This window comes from Bufo bufo, chromosome 5 (assembly GCF_905171765.1).
Source record: "Bufo bufo chromosome 5, aBufBuf1.1, whole genome shotgun sequence".
NCBI lineage: Eukaryota > Metazoa > Chordata > Amphibia > Anura > Bufonidae > Bufo > Bufo bufo.
In genome coordinates this window covers 216842038-216863808 of record NC_053393.1, presented here as the reverse complement: position 1 = coordinate 216863808, position 21771 = coordinate 216842038, and the positions used below count along the sequence as shown (strand labels likewise).

The 21771-nt window shown below is 46.9% G+C and overlaps 1 protein-coding gene across 5 annotated transcripts in view; it reads right to left on the bottom strand.

Annotated features, from left to right (window-relative positions):
- CUL1 (cullin 1) overlaps window positions 1-21771 on the bottom strand; it is a 91206-nt gene that overhangs the window by 18262 nt on the left and 51173 nt on the right. For all 5 annotated transcript variants that reach the window (XM_040434366.1, XM_040434370.1, XM_040434369.1 and 2 more), the window contains 3 exons: window positions 19499-19662; window positions 11471-11633; window positions 8786-8916 (listed from right to left, as the gene is read on the bottom strand). In XM_040434366.1, coding sequence (XP_040290300.1) covers window positions 8786-8916; window positions 11471-11633; window positions 19499-19662 — 458 coding nt within the window. The remainder of the gene's footprint in view (window positions 1-8785; window positions 8917-11470; window positions 11634-19498; window positions 19663-21771) is intronic.

Below are 21771 nucleotides of genomic sequence, written 5' to 3'. Positions count from 1 at the left end.
TATCCATCATTCTGGTGGAGGTTGATCTTGGTTTCATTTGTCCAAAGAATGTTCTTCCAGAAGTGTGCTGGTTTTTTTAAGATTTTTTTGTTCTTGTTTTGTTTTTTAGCAAAGTCCAATCTAGCCTTCTTATTCTTGAGGCTTATGAGTGGCTTGCACCGTGCAGTGAACTCTCTGTATTTACTTTCATGAAGTCTTCTCTTTATGGTAGATTTGGTTATTGATACGCCTAGATCCTGGACAGTGTTGTTCACTTGGTTGGCTGTTGTGTAGAGATTTCTCTTCACCATGGTAATTATTCTGCGATCATCCACCACTGTTGCGGTCACCAGTGCTTGCTTTCTTTCTCAAAATATATCAAACTGTAGATTTTGCCACTCCTAATAGTGTAGCAATTTCTCGGATGGGTTTTTTCTGTTTTCGCAGATGGATGGCTTGTTTCACCTGCATGGAGAGCTACTTTGACCGCATGTTTACTTCTCAGCAAAATCTTCAAAATGCAAGCACCACACCTTGAATCAACTTCAGGCCTTTTATATGCTTAATTTTAAATAAAATAATGAAGGAATTGCCCACACCTGCCCATGAAACAGCCTTTGAGTCAATTGTCCAATTACTTTTGGTCCCTTTAACCACTTCAGCTCCCCTAGCTTAAACCCCCTTAATGACCAGACCACTTTTTACAATTCTGCACTACACTACTTTCACGGTTTATTGCTTGGTCATACAACTTACCACCCAAATGAATTTTACCTCCTTTTCTTCTCACTAATAGAGCTTTCATTTGGTGGTATTTCATTGCTGCTGACATTTTTACTTTTTTTTGTTATTAATCAAAATTTAACGAAATTTTTGCAAAAAAATGACATTTTTCACTTTCAGTTGTAAATAAAAAAAAAATACATTTCTATATAAATTTTTCTCTAAATTTATTGTGCTACATGTCTTTGATAAAAAAAAAAATGTTTGGGTAAAAAAAATAAAAAATGGTTTGGGTAAAAGTTATAGCGTTTACAAACTATGGTACAAAAATGTGAATTTCCGCATTTTGAAGCAGCTCTGACTTTCTGAGCACCTGTCATGTTTCCTGAGGTTCTACAATGCCCAGATAGTAGAAAAACCCCACAAATGACCCCATTTCGGAAAGTAGACACCCTAAGGTATTCAATGATGGGCATAGTTCGTTCATAGAACTTTTTTTTTTTTGGCACAAGTTAGCGGAAATAGATTTTTATTTTTCTCACAAAGTCTCCCTTTCCGCTAACTTGTGACAAAAAAAACGAGATTTTTGTATAACTTACCAGTAAAATCTCTTTCTCGCTCTTTCCTTGGGGGACACAGAAGACCTTGGGTATAGCTCATCTCCCTAGGAGGCGTGACACTAAGTGAAAACTGTTAAGCCCCTCCTCCACAGCTATACCCTCAGCCTGGAGAGAGAGACTGCCAGTTGCGTGTCCAAGTAGTGAGAAAAGGCAAAGTCCAACAAGGAACCAACAAGCCAACTACCCAACGGGTAACACAAACTCTGAAACCGTGTAGAGAAAAACAATGAATGGGTGGGTGCTGTGTCCCCCAAGGAAAGAGCGAGAAAGAGATTTTACTGGCAAGTTATACAAAAATCTTGTTGTTTTCTCGCCCATTTTCCTTAGGGGACACAGAAGACCTTGGGACGTTCAAAAGCAGTCCAAAAGGGGAGGGACCACAGCACCAAGGCGAAGCACCCGAAGGCATCAAGGAACCGCCGCCTGCAGACCCAGGCGGGCCAAGGCAGCATCCGCCGAAGCCAGAGTATGCACCCTGTAGAACTCGGTAAGGCGTGCAAGGAAGACCAGTGGCCGCCTTGCCCAAATGCATGGCCGAAGCCCAATGCCTCCTGCCCAGGAGGCACCGACCGCTCTGGTGAAATGAACGGTGACACCAAAGGCAGAATCCTGCCCTTGGTGCGGTAACCTCAGCAATAGCCAATCTGATAAAGCAGAGGAAAACCACCCTGGAGTCCGTCAACCCTATGCGCGGACCTCCTGGAAACCCAAGAGACCGAACGTCGACAAGAGTCGGAGATCTCCAAGTAAAAACGGCAAGGCCCAAACAACGTCCAAATCGGTGAAGTGTTGAAGCGAAAGGCAAACACCACCTTCAGAAGGAAGGAAGAGACGGGATGTAGACCAGCCCTGTCCTGGGGAAAGACAGAAGGCTCGGAACAAGAAGGGCCACCATTCAGGCACGACTGCCACGGAAACACAACCATACAGGACAGAAGGGGTAGAGAGAACTTCTGTAATGGCTCCAAGGAAAAGATTGGAGCGCCGAGAGCTCAGCATGTAGTTCCCAGGGCGGTACCGGAGGACAGTACAGAGGAACCAAAGAGCCACTCCGAGGAAGAAGGTCTTGACAGGCCCAGAGGGCCGGGGAACGCTGGAAGAGGAAGGACAGAGCCGACACTTGACACTTCAAGTAAAAGAGTCCCAGTCCCAGGTCCAGGCTGGACTGGAGAAAGACAGAACCATGGGGAGAGAAAGGCAGAGTGGGGAATGCCCAGCTTCCCACAGAACCCCAGACAAAAAAACCTTAAGTCCTACGACAGATCCTGGACGAAACACAGCCAGGAGCGAACATTCGCGAGCCCGCTGGAGTCGCCTGGCAAGCAGGCGAAAACCCAATGTGATCAGGCGCAGACCAGTAACACGGGCAGAAGGGTCGGCAAAACTGGTCCCGTTGGCCCCCGAGCAACGTTGTCCCGTATCCACCCGGAGTGGGGGAGCAGAAGGACAGACGGAAAGGAACCAAAGGGTCCGCCCAGCATCCGCCAGATGCCAGGACAAGACAGGCTAAAGTCCATGCTGATGTAGCCACGTTCTACAGTCCCGGTGTGGGAGATCAAAGGACAATCTGGACCGAAAGGTAGTCCCCCCAAGTTACCGATAAAGGTAAGTCTACAGCAGGACCATTGTCTAGAATGGAAAACGCAATCTGCACCCAGCGGGAGGACAGAACGCGGTAGACTCGGTAAATAGGCACACAGCTAATACAGCCAGTGTGAACAAGGGAGACCGTACGAGGCCAAAAGGAACACCGGAACCATCCACATGAACAACCATGCTCTCCCCAGAGGGGAGGACAGTGAAGGAACAGCCTCTGAAGCCTGGCGGGGCAGAAGCCACATCGGAGTGATCTGTACTGAGCGGGAGCCAAACAGAGCCGGCGAGATAAGGTAGTCGAGACAGAGGCCGGCATAACACCCTCCAACCGAAAGGAGGAGTAACAGGGAAGCCATAGGACAGCCCAAAAGCAGAACCCCACTACACTGTGAGACGCCTGGTTCACCGCCTCGCAGAAGGCGAATACCCTGAAGAACCCAAGGTGGAGGTCCTCCAGACCTGGGTAATCGAGCACCCAAGAGAAGTTGGGTGACCTTCCCGAGAAGAGCGGCCCGAACCTGGTAGCAGATCAGACTGAAGCGTAGAGGCGCCAAGAGGAAGGACTCATACCACACTGCATCCGAAGAGGAGGAAATTGCAGTAGGCAAGGGAACCGCAGTCCCGCCAGAGACAAAAAAGAATTCGAGGGGCGCTGCAGACAACAGCACTCTCGACCATGTGACCACTAGCGCAGGGAAGCAATGCCACGGAAGGACGAATGGGCACGCATCTAGGAACCACGAACACTCCCCGGGATGAAGGGCCAATGAAATGAATGAGTACCACCCAGCTCGGTGCAGTAGAGAGCAAGTAGAGCCCGTCCGGGTCAGGTGGACAGAATGAACTCCCTAGAGACGAGTGCAAGGCTTGCGGCAAGCATCGTATCCCAAGAAAACAAAAGTATGTCGCAGGAAGGAGGGGAGGCATACGTACGAGCAGCCCCGTAAGCAGTGAGAAGGCCAACCCACCTACAGGAGGAGAAGGCCCAAACAACGCACAAGAACGTCCGCTCACTGCAAAAAAGTCACTCAGCGAAAAGGGTCAGCCACAGAGTGCCACAGCATCTACGGAATTGCAAAGTGCAACCTGAAAGGGAGTTATGCACAAGCCTAGTATGGCATGCGATGGAACGCAAGCAGTCTGCCCCAAAAAGGGGGGAAATGTACCTGGCAAACTGCAGTCGGCAAGAGTGCAAAGGCCCGCCCCAAAAGGGGGTGATGCCTAAGGCCGTACCTACTTCAGAGAAGCAGGACATACCATATAATCCAGCAGGAACGCAGGAGGTCCACCTAGTGAAAGGGGGGCATGCACAGGGTTATCCTAGCATTGAGTGTGCAATAATACACCCAACACCGAACTTTGCGAGAGTGCAACTACTCCGCCAATGAAGGGGGACATGTACAAGTCCAGCACCGCACATACAAGGACAGCCGTGAATCTCATGAGCGTATCCAATGGGAGTGCAAGCGTTCCACCCATGTTAGAGGGCCATGCTCATGGCCAGCAACGTACCTGCGAGAGAACAACCACAGACAGAGGGAATGTATGTATGCCGCCTGAGGGAAGGAGGCATACCCAAGGCCGGCAGCGAATCCAATGAGAGTGCAGCATACCGCCTATGGAAGGGGGTCATGCCTATGGCCGGCAGCGAAACCAGTGAGAGTGCAGCGTTCCGCCTATGGAAGGGGGTCGTGCACATGGCCAGCACCGTATCCGGTGAGAGTGCAGTATTCCGCCTAAGAAAGGGGGTCATGCACATGATCGGCAACAAATCCAGTGAGAGTGTAGCGTTCCGCCTAGAGAAGGGGGTCACGCACATGGCCGACAGCGAATCCAGTGAGAGTGCTGCGTTCCGCCCATGGAAGGGGGTCACGCACATGGCCGGCAGCGAATCCAGTGAGAGTGCAGCGTTCCGCCTATGGAAGGCGGTTGTGCACATGGCCAGCACCGTAACCGGTGAAGGTGCAGTATTCCGCCTAAGAAGGGGGTCATGCACAAGGCCAGCCGGCAGCCAGGGAGAGTGCAGTATCCCGCCTAGGAGGGGGGGTCATGCACATGGCAGGCACTATAACTGGAGAGGGTGATGAATGCTGCCTACGGAAGGGCCGCATGCACTTGGCCAGCGCCGTATCCTGGAAGAGGGCAAGAAACCGCCTAAAATGGGAAATGCATCTAGCAGCGACGCAGGTTGGGAGCGCAACACCATGCCGCCTATGGAAGGAGGGCATGCAGACAGGCAGCACTACTGAGATGAGGCTGCAGTGTCCTGCGCAGCCCACAAGAAATCGGTTATCTATTTATTCATTTATTTATTATTATTATTTTTTTTTTAACACGGCCTCTCTGAGGCTAAAGGGGAGCCACCATATAGGGGCACAGATTCTCTGAGGGGCAGGAAAAAAAAGGGGGGCTAACCATACAGGCCCATTGGGAGCCGGCCTGTACCCAAAGGGTTAACAGGGATCCGGCCTGGGGGGCGGAGGAACCCCCAGGCGGGAAGAATTCGCGCCTGGAGAAGTTCCCGCCACCTCCAACAGAGGCCAGAATTTTGCGGCCTAGTAGGCCGTGAAGCCGGGGTCTAAATTTTTGCGGCGCCCGGCCCGCACAGTATTATGTACCGCCAGGACCTGAGGCGGAGTGGCGCATCAAACCGGCCGCGGGTGCCCACCCTGCAGGCCGGTCAGAATTGCGGCCCAGCAGGCCGCGAAGCCTGGGCTGGGGCCTGTTGGAGCATAGTGGTCAAGCCCAATGCCGGCCGCTGGAGCCCACCCCGCCTGCCAGAAGAGTCAGGGGCCCGGAATGGCGGCATAGCAGGCCGCAAAGCCTGGGCCAAAATTTTTGCGCGCCCGGCCGCACCGGAATGTCAATGCCGGCCAGAGGCGAGGCCTTACGCCACTGCCGTCAGGAGCGGGCCCCAGGCCCTGAGCAACACTCCGATAAGGAGATGAGGGGACCCTGAGATCGGGTGCCCGTGCGGATAGAGGAGGAACCGGCAGGAGAAGGCAGGCAACGCGGCAGAAACTATGTCGCAGCATTCTGCAGCTAGCGGTGGGGAGACAGCCACTAGCTGCATGTCCTATGGGGGCCAGGAAGGGGGGGGGGGGGGGGAGCAGGGAGCAGATTGCCTCTCTGCGGCACCCCAGGGGCCAGCCTAGATCCAGCAGGGGAAGGGTCCAGAGGCACAGTATGGGGGTCAGGCACGCAGGAGACAGGGGGATGGGGGGGGACGGACATAGGTCTGGAGAAGCCACTCTCTCACCATAGCCGTCTTCATCCTCGGTCCGTTCCAGCAGGGTCGCCCCTTCAGCTACTGGCACCGTAGTGGCAGGACGCTGGAAGAGGGACTTGGCGTGCGGGCGACCCTTGCGCTGGCGGGATGCAGGGGAGCTGGGCTGCCCTGGTCCACCTTGCCTTCTGTGGGGGAGGCAGCAGTGCGGGTGACCGGCACTGGCGCAGCTCAACCCCGGGAGAAGCAGAGAGGTCTAGTGCGTCTCTGTTGTCCCTGATGGTCTGGAACAAAAAGAAAAGAAAAAAGTAAAAATCTAAATTTAAACAAGGAGAAAACAGCCCTGCAGAGCAGGGAGTGTCTTGCCTCCTTGGACACTAAGCAAAAAACTGGCAGTCTCTCTCTCCAGGCTGAGGGTATAGCTGTGGAGGAGGGGCTTAACAGTTTTCACTTAGTGTCACGCCTCCTAGGGAGATGAGCTATACCCAAGGTCTTCTGTGTCCCCCAAGGAAAATGGGCGAGAAATAAAATTTTACATGAACTCGCCATGCCCCTCACAAAATACCTTGCGGTGTCTTCTTTCCAAAATGGGGTCACATGTAGGGTATTTATACTGCCCTGGCATTTTAGGGGCCCTAAAGCGTGAGAAGAAGTCTGGAATATAAATATCTAAAAAAATTTAAGCATTTGGATTCCGTGAAGGGTATGGTGAGTTCATGTGAGATTTTATTTTTTGTCACAAGTTAGTGAAATAGGAGACTTTGTAAGAAAAAACAAAAAAATAAATAAAAAAATAAAAAACTATTTCCGCTAGCTTGTGCCCAAAAAAATGTCTGAATGGAGCCTTACAGGGGGGTGATCAATGACAGGGTGGTGATCAGGGAGTCTATATGGGGTGATCACCACCCTGTCATTGATCACCCCCCTGTAAGGCTCCATTCAGAGGTCCGTACGTGTTTTGCGGATCCACGGATCGGATCCGCTAAACACATACGAACGTCTGAATGGAGCCTTACAGGGGGGGGGGTGATCAATGACAGGGGGGTGATCATGGAGTCTATATGGGGTGATCACCCCCCTGTAAGGCTCCATTCAGACGTCCGTATGTGTTTTGAGGATCCGATCCATGGATCCGCAAAACACATATGGACCTCTGAATGGAGCCAGCCTTACAAGGGGGTGATCAATGACAGGGGGTGATCAGGGAGTCTATATGGGGTGATCACCCCCCTGTAAGGCTCCATTCAGACGTCCGTATGTGTTTTGCGGATCCAATCCACGGATCGGATCCGCAAAACACATACGGACGTCTGAATGGAGCCTTACAGGGGGGTGATCAATGACAGGGGGGTGATCAGGGAGTCTATATGGGCTATATGTCATTGATCACCCCCCCTGTAAGGCTCCATTCAGATGTCCGTATGTGTTTTGCGGATCTGCAGATCCATGGATCGGATCCGCAAAACACATACGGACGTCTGAATGGAGCCTTACAGGGGGGTGATCAATGACAGGGGGGTGATCAGGAAGTCTAATATGGGGTGATTAGGGGTTAATAAGTGATGGGGGGACGGGGGACGGTGTAGTGTAGTGGTGTTTGGTGCTACTTACAGAGCTGCCTGTGTCCTCTGGTGGTAGATCCAAGCAAAAGAGACCACCAAAGGACCAGGTAGCAGGTATATTAGATGCTGTTATCAAAACAGCGTCTAATATACCTTTTAGGGGTTAAAAAAAAAAGAAATCGCATCTACAGCCTGCCAGCGAAGGATCGCCGCTGGCAGGCTGTAGATCAGATAGTTTACCTCCGGTTCCTGTGAACGCGCGCGCCTGTGTGTGCGCGTTCACAGGAAATCTTGCGTCTCGTGAGAGGATGCGCCGGCGTGTCCACCCAGAATAACAGGGCCGCCGCAAAGACGCAATCCTGCGTACGGCGGTCCTGTAGTGGTTAAAAACAGGGTGCCACATGCAAAGGAGCTGAAACTCCTAAACCCTTCATCCAATTTTAATGTGGATACCCTCAAATGAAAGCTAAAAGTCTGGACTTTGTCCTTGTCCGATATATAACTATAACTTAAATGTTTTAGCAAACAAGCAAAAAAACTAAAATAAATAAATAAATTTGTCAGTGTCTGAATATATATGGACCTAACTGTACAATGCCCTTTTCTGACCCATCGTTACTTGAAACTCAGACTCAGATCCAACCAATCAAGGCCACGTCTCTGGTAAAATAGATGTATTAGTTGCTAGAAATTAGCTATTCCTGTTTTATCTGTCTTATTTATCTGCATATTTTTTCTTAAATCTTCATTTTCTCTTATCTTGGATGACATTTTGGGGCTTTGGAACAGATTACTCAAGTTACAATGGTTTCAACATACAATGGTCGACCTGGAACCAATTAATACTGAGGGACCACTGTACACACAAGACGCCCATCTTGCACTGTGGATATCCAGACTTGTATTCAGTTGCCCCATACATCAGGCCCTAATATGGGTCACCGGCCTCCCCAGGCATTTCAATTTGCCCCCCACTGCAAACATGGGCAACGAGACCCATTTGACTAGAAGGCACTTTAAATACAATAGGAGTAACTGTTGGCCCCATAGCACGATTTTATTGACAGAAGAATACTTGCATTTTGTGCTGCTTCACCACATTTCTCTATGGCAGCAAGTCCCTGATTGTGGATATGCGTTTCTAAAAGCTTTTTCAGTTCTCCCAGGCCGTCCTGAATTCTTGATACAAGATTGTACATTCTCCCCAAATCTGAAATAGAAAGGCGTCATAAGCAATACTTCCCAGAAACAGAACAGGGTGTAAGTCTGTATTAGGGGAGGGGATTTAGATGTGACAAATGAGGACATATTGGGAATCCAGTAAAAAGGTGGCTAAAGGTAGTCTGTCACCTAATCTGAGCCTTTTAGACCGCTCAGATCAGGTTATAGACTCCTTATGCTAATGAGGTTTGGCAAGTGCCCAGGGGCGGCGTTAGTGCAGCAAGTGCCCAGGCCCCTCAGCGATGTGGCCAGAAAACCACACCTTTCACCCCTCTGGCCCGCCCTTCTTTCCTATTATAGGGGCCTGGGCACATTGCAGAGGGGCCTGGGCACATCGCAGAGGGGCCTGGGCACATCGCTGCACCAACGCCGCCTCTGGGCACTTGCTCATTAGCATAAGTTTAAAAAGTCTTTTTTTGAAGATCTCGGCGAGGGACAGAATAAATGAAGGTACCATTGTAATGAGCGCACAGGAGACTATAACCTGATCCGAGCGGTCTAAAAGGCTCAGATTAGGTGACAGACTACCTTTAACAGTGAGCTGTGAATGAAAATCTACATGTGAAATCAGTCATTACCCGTCTGTTCTGTAGAACATTTACAGTAAGAAGATTTCAATGCTGAGTCCAGCAATGTTTCAGCGTTTCCTGATATAAATTATTCAGAAAAGATTACTCTTCAGAAGTTAATAGTCTACAATCCAGGTTCTCAATTTGTGGTAAGTGTACCTGAAGGGGGGGGTCAATGGCATGTTTTAGTGGGCTACTTGCTACGTGCTCATTAACAGGCAGCACATTCCATGCCCATAGCCTCAGGCTAAATGCACACGATCAGGATTGAGCGCGGAAAATCCGCACTGTAGGTCATGTACATTGTAGTCTATGAGAATTTGAAATTCTCAGTGCACACTATGCAGATTTTTTTCCGCGCGGATTTTGACCTGCGGTGCGGATTTTAAAATCTGCAGCATGTCAATTTATTTTATTTTTCCTGATCGGATTTTCTTCATTCACTTAGTAAAATCCGCACTGAAACCGCACGCAAATCTGCACCAATTGATGCGGATTGACCGCACAGATTTGCCTGCGAACACCTGCGGATTTCAGTGCAGGGTTCTATTACACCGGCAGATAATATTCATACAGACTATGGAGTTGATTGGCACTCGTTAAGCTTTTGCACTGGGCAGCTGTTGGGAGTGAATAGTCACATCAACGACTGTTCCTAAAGTACAACTGTTCGGTTCCATTGTTGGCGGCAGCGACCCCTTCGTTAACCAGGGAAAATGCTGTGAAAATTTTTTTTTTTTTACTGGCGCATAAATGATGTGATCAGCGGATCCCAAGATCTTTTACACAAGGCAATGATAGAGAAACTTTCCTACGAACGTTTGCTCAGTTAATAATCGGCTGATGTCAAAGGCTATTAAAAGGGTTTCCTGATAGGTCATCAATATCTGATCATGGGAGGTCCAACTTCTGACACCCCCGCTGATCAGCTGTTTGACGAGGCCACGGCACTGCGGCGAGCACTTAACCTCTTCCTAGTTCAATGATGTCACGTTTATTGGTCACATGGCCAAGTGCAGCACAGTCTAATTCATGTGAATGGGTGTGGGCAGAAGTACCAAGCATAGCAGCTGTAAAATGTACAGTGCTGTGCCTGGTATGCTATGGGGACACAGCGCCGCAGTCTTTTCAATCAGCTGATCGGTGCTGGGTGTTGTTCCCCCACCGATCAGATACTGAGGAGAAGCCATAACTATTCCACTCCTGGAAAACCGACTTATTGGGTGGCTTACTTTGTGACAACAATTTAAGTACATGCTTGACAAACCTTAAATTGTGGCTGTCGTTTCGGTTTATTTTTTTTTTAAATCAGATATTTCTTTATTAACATTTTCCAGTCTTATTTTATCACATTAACATGATATTTTGTAGACCACAGATGTATACATTATCTGTCATATATAGTATATAATATATACATTCTATTACACATATCTACATAGGACATGGCATAAATCCACATATAGCCTCTGGTATCAAAAGTATCTTCAATGTGAGTACAATTATCCATCCTAAACAAATAAACCCATACCTCCCCCCCCCCCCCCTCCCTAATCCCTTTAAGGCAGGACACACTCCTAAAACATCTTCCTTAGTCATCACTCTCGGGGTGTCGGCACCACATTACTCTTAATTAAGCCATCTACCATCATCTAATTCCAATCAGCGATGTTCCATATAACATCCTAGTCCATCGTTTCGGTTTATTTTTAATATAATATAGTGCACGGCTCAGCAAAAAAATTAAACGTCCTATACTGGTCAGTGAAAATCAGGACATGGCCCTATTGAAGTCTATGGATCAGCAAAAAAACAGAATGCAATCTTTTTTTGCGGACATGCTGAACTGTTTGCAAAAAAACTGATCCGCATTTTTGCGGACAGCATACAGACGTCTGAATGAGCCCTAAAGGTAATTGTTTCAGGCTGCACATGCAAAGAATAACCTCATTATCCATTAAGAAGCAAAATTACCTTCATTTTTATCTGCATCTAGCAAATTCTGGAACTCCGTGTGAAAGATCTCCAGGTGTTTTTCAATCAGAACCTGTTCACATTTCCGTGCTAGCTCATCCTGTGTGCTCTCGTGTAGGTAAACCTGTACACGTCGCTGCTCCTCTAGAAGCCGGGCTTCTGCCTAGGGGTCAGTGAAAAAGTAGAGATTTAGGCTACATATGCACATTAACGTTGTTTGTTTCAGTGTCCATTCAGTTTTCTTTTGCGGATGGGATGCGGACCAATTCATTTCAATGGGGAACCTGCACTTTCTGAATTACATGATAGCCGTCATGGCACATAACAGGAAAAATTTAGTGTTAGGAACCCGTCTAACTAGAGATCGCCTTGACGTGCGGCAGATGGGCTCAAATAATTTGGTACAAAACGATTTGCCAAGTATCTCTAACTTATTAGTTCAGCATTTGCAATTATGATGCAATTTTGTACTTTATTTGGTTTGCAGTGGGCTGTTGCATTGCATGTTCTGTTTAACAGTCTTGTTCTCAGCCATAGCAACGTGCCCCTGCGCTTTGGGATGTGCTGACTGACTCCCTTTTTCTTTGCAGCTTGTGCTGGAGGTGTGGCTGCCTCCTTAGTCGTGCACTCCTGACCAGCTCGTCTGCCCCATTGGCTGATTTTAATTAGTGTTAGTATATAGCTTGGCCTGCTCCCCCTCACTCACTGAAGCCATCTGGCACCAGGAGAGAGATAGTGTGTGGACTCTCATTGCAGTCTTTGGTGACCTTTTGGCGCCAGGGGTGGTGTGGAGTGGGCCCGGCATGCATGCTGGTAACTGCTTTCCGTGGATATAATGGAGGCCATTTTGGCACCAAAAATGACAGAAATTCAGGCGGATCCAGCATATAAGTGGAACCTGCACTTTCTGAATTACATGATAGCCGTCAAGGCACATAACGGGTAAAATTTAGTGTTAGGAACCAGTCTAACTAGAGATTGCCTTGACGTGCGGCAGACGGGCTCAAATAATTTTGTACAAAACGATTTGCCAAGCATCTCTAACTCATTAGTATAGCATTTGCAATGATGATGCAATTTTGTACTTTATTTGGTTTGCAGTGAGCTGTTGCATTGCATGTTTAGGCTTGAACACCACTGAAAGTCAATGGAGGACAAAATCAGTTTTCTATTGTCCCAGATTGTGTCCGTGAAAACTGATCCGTCCCCATTGACTTGCATTGTGTGCCAGGACGGATCCGTTTGACTCAGTTTCATCAGACGGACACCAAAACGCACAGCGGCGCCCAGGAATAATAGTAAGTGCAGCGAGATCCCTGGGCGCCGCGCTACATATCCTGATAGTTTACAATGTTTGGACCCAGGAAAGGTCCTCTACTATGTTTGGTGGCGTAGTGCGCCCGCAAGTCCTCCTTCAGTCTCTCCTCATTGGCAGCACAGGTGGAGGGAGAAAGTGACTCCTTCTCCCCTGTGCTGTTGAGGGAACATGAGCGCGCTGACAGCAGCGCGCTCATGTTCCGTGATGCTAGGCTGCGCAGTAGGGCAGCCTAGTATCGATAAATGTCAAATCCCGGGACAAAAAGTATCGATTGGGTATCGACATTCGCAACAACCCTAATTTTGAGCGGATCCTTTACCATTCAGAATGCATTAGGGCAAAACTGATCCGTTTTGGACCGCTTGTGAGAGCCCTGAATGGATCTCACAAATGGAAAGCCAAAACGCGAGTGTGAAAGTAGCCTAACCCATCTGCCTGACATATTCAGCTTATTTAATTTTGTTGACAGGTTGATAAGAAGCCAAAATGACACCAATAAGTACAGGTAAATCCTTGAGTACTTGACAAGACAAGTCAAATCCAATCAATTTTACATTTAGATGCAAATGAGATGTTACGTGAAAGGCGTTCTCCGGGCTACAGATATTGATGACCTATTCTTTAGGACGGGTTATCAATATCAGATCAGTTGGGGGTCCAACATCTAGCACCCCATCCAATCAGTTGTTTTGGGCTGCCGTAGCATTGGAGTCTAACAGCAGACAAAGGGGAAGCAGAAGACTCCATACACTGTGTTTCTGGCACTGAAAGGGGTTTTCCAGGATATTTTAACTGATGACCTATCCTGGATAGGTCATCAGTATATGATCTGGGGGTCTGTCATCCACGAGCCCCGCCGATCAGCTGTTCGCTAAGGCACCGGCGCTCGCAGTAGTACCACGGCCTTCTCTCAGTTCAACAAGCACAGTGCCATCCATTGTATAGTGGCTGTGTTTGGTATTGCAGCTCAGCCCCAATCATGCGACCGATGAACGTGACGTCACATGGCCTAGGCAAAACTGTGAGAAGGAGAGTGCCGATGCCTTCTCAAACAGCTGATCGGTGGGGGTCCCAGGTGTCAGACCCCCACTGATGAGATACTAATCACCTATCCAGAGGCTAGATCATCAATAAAAAAATAAAAAAAAACTCTTGGAAAACCGATTTAAACTCAGATCCTATTCAATTGAATGGAAGCTGGGCTGTAGTACCACTACACAGTGACTAGAGCCGTCTGTATAGTTTCCAGCTATGCAGCAGTCCGAAACAGCTGATTAGTGTCAGAACTATTCAGAGGATGTCACCAATATATGTAAGCTGTTAAAGAGGACCTGTCACATCTCCTGACAAGACCATTTCAGTAAATACCTGCATTCACCATGATATAACAATCCTGAAGAATCTTTTCTTAGACCTCTGCATTGTGAAGCCCCTCAGTTATTCCTCCGATGTAAAGTGTCCCTACGCACTGATACTGTCAGCTCTGACTGGTCAGTGACAGACACCACAGGGACACCCACCCAACTGGAAACACCAAATTGTCAATGTAGTCAATACATTTCTAGTAGAAACAGAGGGACAGCACAATACAGAGTAATAAAAAAGGTATTCCAGAGTTATTTGAAAATCAGGAGAGTCAACATATCCTCGTTAAAGCATTTTTTGGGAGCTTAGCCATACTTAAATGGGGTTGTCTCATTATAGACAATGGGGGCATATCGCTAGTATATGCCCCCATTGTCTTATAGGTGGGGGTCCCACCGCTGGAACACACACCTATATAGAGAACGGAGCCCCGCAAGGTGGTGGCTGGAGGACTCCGGTCCGGACACCACCAAGCCGGCTGCCCATAGAAGTGAATGGGAGCGTACTGCGCATGTCCGGCCCCCGCTCCCAATTATTTCTATGGGGCCGACGGAAATAGCCGAGTGCTCGGCTATTTTCGCCGGCCTCATAGAAAGTGAATGGAGGGCGGCTGCGCATGCACCCTCCTTCACTTGCGGGGATCCGTTCTCGATATAGGTGGGGGTCCCTATAAGGCAATGGGGGCATATCCTAGCGATATGCCCCCATTGTCCATGAAGAGACAACCCCTTTAACCCCTTAAGGACTTGGCCATTTTTTGCAAATCTGACCAGTGTCACTTTAAGTGTTGATAACTTTAAAACGCTTTGACTTATCCAGGCCATTCTAAAATTGTTTTATCGTCACATATTGTACTTCATGACAATACCAAATTTACCAAATACCAAATTTACCAAAAATTTGTAAAAAAATTGCAAATCTCCAAGTTTCAATTTCTCTACTTCTATAATACATAGTAATACCTCCAAAAATAGTTATTACTTTACATTCCCCATATGTCTACTTCATGTTTGGATCATTTTGGGAATGCTATTTCATTTTTTGGGTATGTTACAAGGCTTAGAAGTTTAGAAGCAAATCTTGAAATTTTTCAGAAACCCAATTTTTAGGGACCAGTTCAGCTCTGAAGTCACTTTGCAAGGCTTACATAATATAAACCACCCAAAAACTACCCCATTCTAGAAACTTCACCCTTCAAGGTATTCAAAACTGATTTTACAAAACGTCGTTAACCCTTTAGGTGTTCCACAAGAATTAATGGAAAATAGATGCAATTTCAAAATTTCACTTTTTTGGCAGATTTTCCATTTTAACCATTTTTTTTCCAGTTACAAAGCAAGGGTTAACAGCCAAACCAAACAATATCTTTGGCCCTGATTCTGTAGTTTACAGAAACACCCCATATGTGGTCGTAAACCGCTGTACGGGCACACGGCAGGGAGCAGAAGGAAAGGAATGCCATACGGTTTTTAGAAGGCAGGTTTTGCTGGACAGTTTTTTTTTTTACACAATGTCCCATTTGAAGCCCCCCTGATGCACCCCTAGAGTAGAAACTCCATAAAAGTGACCCCATTTTAGAACTACGGGATAGGGTGGCAGTTTTGTTGGTACTAGTTTAGGGTACATATGATTTTTATTTGCTCTATATAACACTTTTTGTGAGGCAAGGTAACAAGAAATAGCTGTTTTGGCACCGTTTTTATTTTTTGTTATTTACAACATTCATCTGACAGGTTAGATAATGTGGTATTTTTATAGACCAGGTTGTCACAGATGCAGCGATACCTAATATGTATACTTTTTTATTTATGTAAGTTTTAGGCCTCATGCACACGACCTTTTTTTTTTAAGGTCCGCCAAAACGGGGTCTGTAGGTCCGTGACCGTTTTTTCGTCCGTGGGTATTCCTTGATTTTTGGAGGATCCACGGACATCAAAAAAAAGTCGTTTTGGTGTCCGCCTGGCTGTGCGGAGCCAAACGGATCCGTCCTGAATTACAATGCAAGTCAATGGGGACGGATCCGTTTGACGTTGACACAATATGGTGCAATTGCAAACGGATCCGTCCGCCATTGACTTTCAATGTAAAGTCAGGAGTCCCTTTTATACCATCGGATCGGAGTTTTCTCCAATCCGATGGTATGTTTTAACTTGAAGCGTCCCCATCACCATGGGAACGCCTCTATGTTAGAATATACCATCGGATTTGAGTTAGATCGTGAAACTCAGATCCGACAGTATATTCTAACACAGAGGTGTTCCCATAGTGATGGGGACGCTTCAAGTTAGAATATCCTTCGAACTGTGTACATGACTGCCCCCGCACAATTAACCCCTCAGGTGCCGCACCTGAGGGGTTAATTGTGTGTATCATAGCCCCCTGTAAGAGATCAGGTGCTGCCAGGGAGGAGGGGGCAGACCCCCCTCCCTCCCCTGTATTACATTCATTGGTGGCCAGTGCAGCCTCCCCTCTCCCCCCCCCCCCTAATTAAAATCACGTTCCGAATCCCCCATCATTGGTGGCCAGTGCGGCCTCACCTCTCCCCCCCAGTTAAAATCACGTTCCCAATCCCCCATCATTGGTGGCCAGTGCGGCCTCACCTCTCCCTACCCCCCCCCCCCCCCCCCCCAAGTTAAAATCACAATCCGAATCCCCCATCATTGGTGGCCAGTGCGGCCTCACATCTCCCCTCCCCCCCCCCCACCCTAGTTAAAATCACGTTCCCCCCATCATTGGTGGCAGTGGAGAGTTCCGATCGGAGTCCCAGTTTAATCGCTGGGGCTCCGATCGGTAACCATGGCAACCAGGACGCTACTGCAGTCCTGGTTGCCATGGTTACTTAGCAATTTTTAGAAGCATTATACTTACCTGCGATGTCTGTGACCGGCCGGGCGCTCCTCCTACTGGTAAGTGAAAGGTCTGTGCGGCGCATTGCTTATAGCACAGACCTATGGTCTTACAGGGGGCTATGATATGCACAATTAACCCTTTAGGTGCGGCACCTGAGGGGCTAATTGTGCGGATCACAGCCCCCTGTAAGAGATCGGGTGCTGCCAGGCAGCAGGGGGCAGTCATGTACACAGTTCTCAGTATATTCTAACTTGAAGCGTCCCCATCACTATGGGAACGCCTCTGTGTTAGAATATACTGTCGGATATGAGTTTTCACGAAGTGAAAACTCATATCTGAAAAAGCTTTTATGCAGATGGATCTGCGATCCGTCTGTGTGAAAGTTACCAACGGCCACAGACGCGGATGCCAATCTTGTGTGCATCCGTGTTTTTTCACGGACACATTTACTTGAATGGGTCCGTGAACCGTTGTCCGTCAAAAAAATAGGACAGGTCTTATTTTTTTTGACGGACAGGAAACACGGATCACGGCCGCGGATGAACAACGGTGCATTTTCAGAGTTTTCAACGGACCCATTGAAAGTCAACGGGTCCGCAGAAAATCACGGAAAACGGAACAACGGCCACGGATGCAGACGACGGTCGTGTGCATGAGGCCTTACACAATGATTTCTTTTTTTAAACAAAAAAATCATGTTTGTGTTTCCATAGTCTGAGAGCCATAATTTTTTCAGTTTTTGGGCGATTACCTTGGGTGGGGTATGATTTTTGCGGGATGAGAAGACGGTTTTATAGGCACTATTTTGGCGGTGCGTGTGACTTTTTGATCGCTTGCTATTACACTTTTTGTGATGTAAGGTGACAAAAAATGGCTTTTTTTACACAGTTTTTTTTTTGTTTTTTTTACGGTATTCACCTGAAGGGTTAGGTCATGTGATATTTTTATAGAGCAAGTTATTACGGACGCTGCGATACCTAATATGTATACTTTTTTTTAATTATTTATGTAAGTTTTACACAATGATTTCTTTTTTTGAAACAAAAAAAAAAATTATGTTTTAGTGTCTCCATATTCTGAGCCATAGTTTTTTTTGGGCGATTGTCTCAGGTAGGGGCTCATTTTTTGCGGGATGAGGTGACGGTTAGATTGGTACTATTTTGGTGGGCAAACGCCTTTTTGATTGCTTGCTGTTGTACTTTTTGTGATGTAAGGTGACAAAAAAATGGTTTATTTAGCACAGTTTTTATTTTTTACGGTGTTCATCTGAGGGGTTAGGTCATGTGATATGTTTATAGAGCCGGTCGATACGGACGCGGCGATACCTAATATGTATACTTCCCCCCCCCTATTTTTTTTTTTACTTTATTTGGGGAAAATTACGTTTGTTTATTTTCACTTGAAACTTAATTTTTGAAGGGGAAAACTTTATTTTTTCTACTTTTTTTTACTTTATCTTTTGTCCCACTTTGGGACTTCAACTTTTGGGGGTCTAATCCCTTTTACAATGCATTCCAATACTTCTGTATTGGAATGCATTGGCTGTATGAGTAATACTGTGTGTATTACTCATACAGCTTCCGGCCATTGAGATCCAGGGGGCTGGATCTCACAGGCTCGTCACCGGAAGGCAGCGCGATGCCTTCCTTAGACATTGCGCTGCCTTCCATGCCATCGGGTCCCCCCTCCAGCCGCATGGGGACCCGATGGCACCGCCGCCCGCCGGATAAGGTAAAAGCCGCAAACCGCAGGTCTGAATTGACTTGCGGTTTGCGGCGATCGCCAACACGGGGGGCGTTGTAACAGGATGCCTGCTGAATGATTTCAGCAGACATCCTGTTGCGATTAACCCCCGCCGCAATCGCGATTTAAAGTTAGTTAGGACGTACCGGTATGCTCTGAGTCCTTAAGGACTCGGGAAACAGGGCGTACCGGTACGCCCTAAGTCCTTAAGGGGTTGTCCGGTTTTTACTATTGATGAACTATCGTCAGGATAAGTCATCAATATCAGAACGGCGTGGGGTCAGACTCCTGCCGATCAGCTGTTTGAAGAGAACACAGTGCTCATATAAGCACTGCATTCTCTGCTCTGTTTACTTGCTGGCCGCAACAATTGCAGTGGTGAGCAGGTGTAATTACAAGTATGCACTTGAACATACAGAGCCGTCCCATAGAAGTGAATGGGGACGCCATACTTGTAATAACACCTGCACCTGAGGATAGGTCATCAATACTAAAAAGAGGACAACTTTAATTAGGGCCAGTAATTACAATAGGTTACAATTTCTGAGGAGGGATGTGGATATCTACATACATTAATGAGGGTTCATTTTCAGGAGCACTTCTATCAAAAAAGAAGAAAGGGTAAAGTGGGCAATATCACTGACAAATTCTGAGGTCTTCAAAGGATGCAAAACGCAAGTGGTCTACTTGAGTGCTCTACACTGAACAGATGAGCAAGGCAGCCATCCAAACCCTGCCAGCCCTGAACTTACCTTCTTCATGTATTCTGTCACTGGGTTCTGCTGTAAAAATTCTGTGCTCTCTCTTGTGTAGAACCTCTCTGTGTCGGCCAAAAACTGAGACTCAAAAGACTCTTTGTACACAGTCAACGTTGGGCCTTTGGCAAAAGCATCATCTTCATTCAAGCCCAGCTCAACTGCAGATACAAAAGGACAGTGTCAGTCCATGGTTCTGAGGGAGCATCCGCCACAATGTCCGCATTCAGCCAGCACTTCTAAGCTGGGATAAGCTTTCTACCTACAGAAATCAACCTGTTATGTGCACATATCACTTTCAGATTTGGAAGTCCAACGAGCACCAGTGTTCATTACGACTAAATTTTAATGGTTTTCAACCAAAATATTTCTTCATGACTATTAAAAAAAAATGGATATTTCTAGACTATTACTTAAAGAAATATTTCCACCAGAAAGTTATCTTTTAAACTTAATATTTAAAGGGCTTCTGTCACTCCACAAAACTCATTATTTGTTTTAAATCTTGTGATGGTCTTCAGTTGGCGCAGGCGCACTGAGTGTCGGCCGCTCCATCCTCAGTGCGCCTGCGCCGGGTGTACATGTGACATCATCGGCGCAGGCGCACTGAAGATGGAGCGGCTGAGCGAGCGTCCTCCCCTCAGCGCGCCTGCGCCAACTCAAGACAGGTACGGCGCCGGCGCCAGATTTTGAATGCAGACAGGGCCAGTCAGAGAACGAGCGCGTCCGCTGGCCCTGTCAATCAACATGTGGAGGGGGAGTCATTATGAATGGAGGATGCGGCTGCTAGCAGCAAGTAGCCGCCCTACCTGCTGCTAGAGAGGTAATTTGCATATTATAAAAGTCAGTTTTTTTATATAACTACTGAACCAAACAGAGTAATAGCCCTATATATTGAGAAATCGCAGCATAAGGATTTTGAGACAAAAAAAAAATAATGAGTTTAGTGGAGTGACAGAAGCCCTTTAAAGAGAACACTTTTTCTAGAAATTTGGCCGTTTCATTTCAGCAGTACTATACCACTGAAACTTACTAAATGTTGCCCTTTGCTAGCAGTCAACATATATAATAAAACCTCCTATATTGATAAGTGATCCAATGTCCGTTTACTGCTGCTGTGAGGGGAAGGTGCTATCTGCAAAGTAATCCTCATTGTAATGGTAGGTGTAGAATTGGGATGACAGATCTCTTAAAAAGGTCTAGATAAAGATGCTGAGAAAAAAAAGCATTACATTGATAAGTGTAATGTGTGTTGCTCTAATTCTGTCACTACAGGGGGGCTCTGGTCGCACCCATGGTCCGACAAACTTGAGACAGATTGATTGAGCACTTAGTACAGCAAAGAAAAATTTTACAAACAGGACAGGAAATCGAATACATTGAGTTTCTTAAAAAAAAAAAAAAAATGTTATCCAGAAAATCATTTTTATAAGAAATATTTACATAAAATATATACACATATAGGTTGGTAATTAGAGATAATACATTTTTGATGCAAGTGACCCTTTAAAAAAGTATTGACAGGATTGGTGACCAATGTGTTGGAGCCCTCATGAACACAAGTGGGATCCAGAAGTATGACTGGGGCGGTGGTCCAGCGTGTGCCCTACTGCTCCAATCACCGTCTATAGAGAGACAGCCAACTAGTGTTTGGCTCACGCTGATTAGTTAATATGGTTTTGATAAGGAAAATCCAAGCATTTCACAAACTAGTGCTATTAAAAACTGTCACGTATTGTCCCCAATCAGACACATCTATCCTTCAGGAGGCTAAAACGTCCCTAGTAGTCTTGGAGTGGGAGAGTTAAAAGGTCATGGGGGCATTAAAGGGATTGTGTCACAAAACATTCTCCATTTATCAAACCAGCACCTGGATCTGACTACTTTTGTAATTGCATGTAATTATAAATTTAAAGGGGTTCTGCACTTTGTTTTAACTGATGATCTATCCTCTGGATAGATAATCAGCAACTGATCGTCGGGGATCAGACACTCGGGACCCCCGCTGGAACAGCTGTTTGAGAAGGCAGCGGTGCTATAGCCTTATCAAACAGCTGATCGGCAGGGGTCCCAGGTGTCAGACCCCTGCAGATCATCAGTTTAAACAAAGTGCAGAACCCCTTTAATATAACCAGTGAGTTAATTGTATAGCGGCAAGTGTGGTTTGCTCTTCTAATTTTTTGTCCGTCTGTGCTGGTTGCACATGCTCAGGTTTAAATCTTTAAATGCCACCAGTCATATTTTGTGTTAGAAGCTATGGCAGTTAGGCT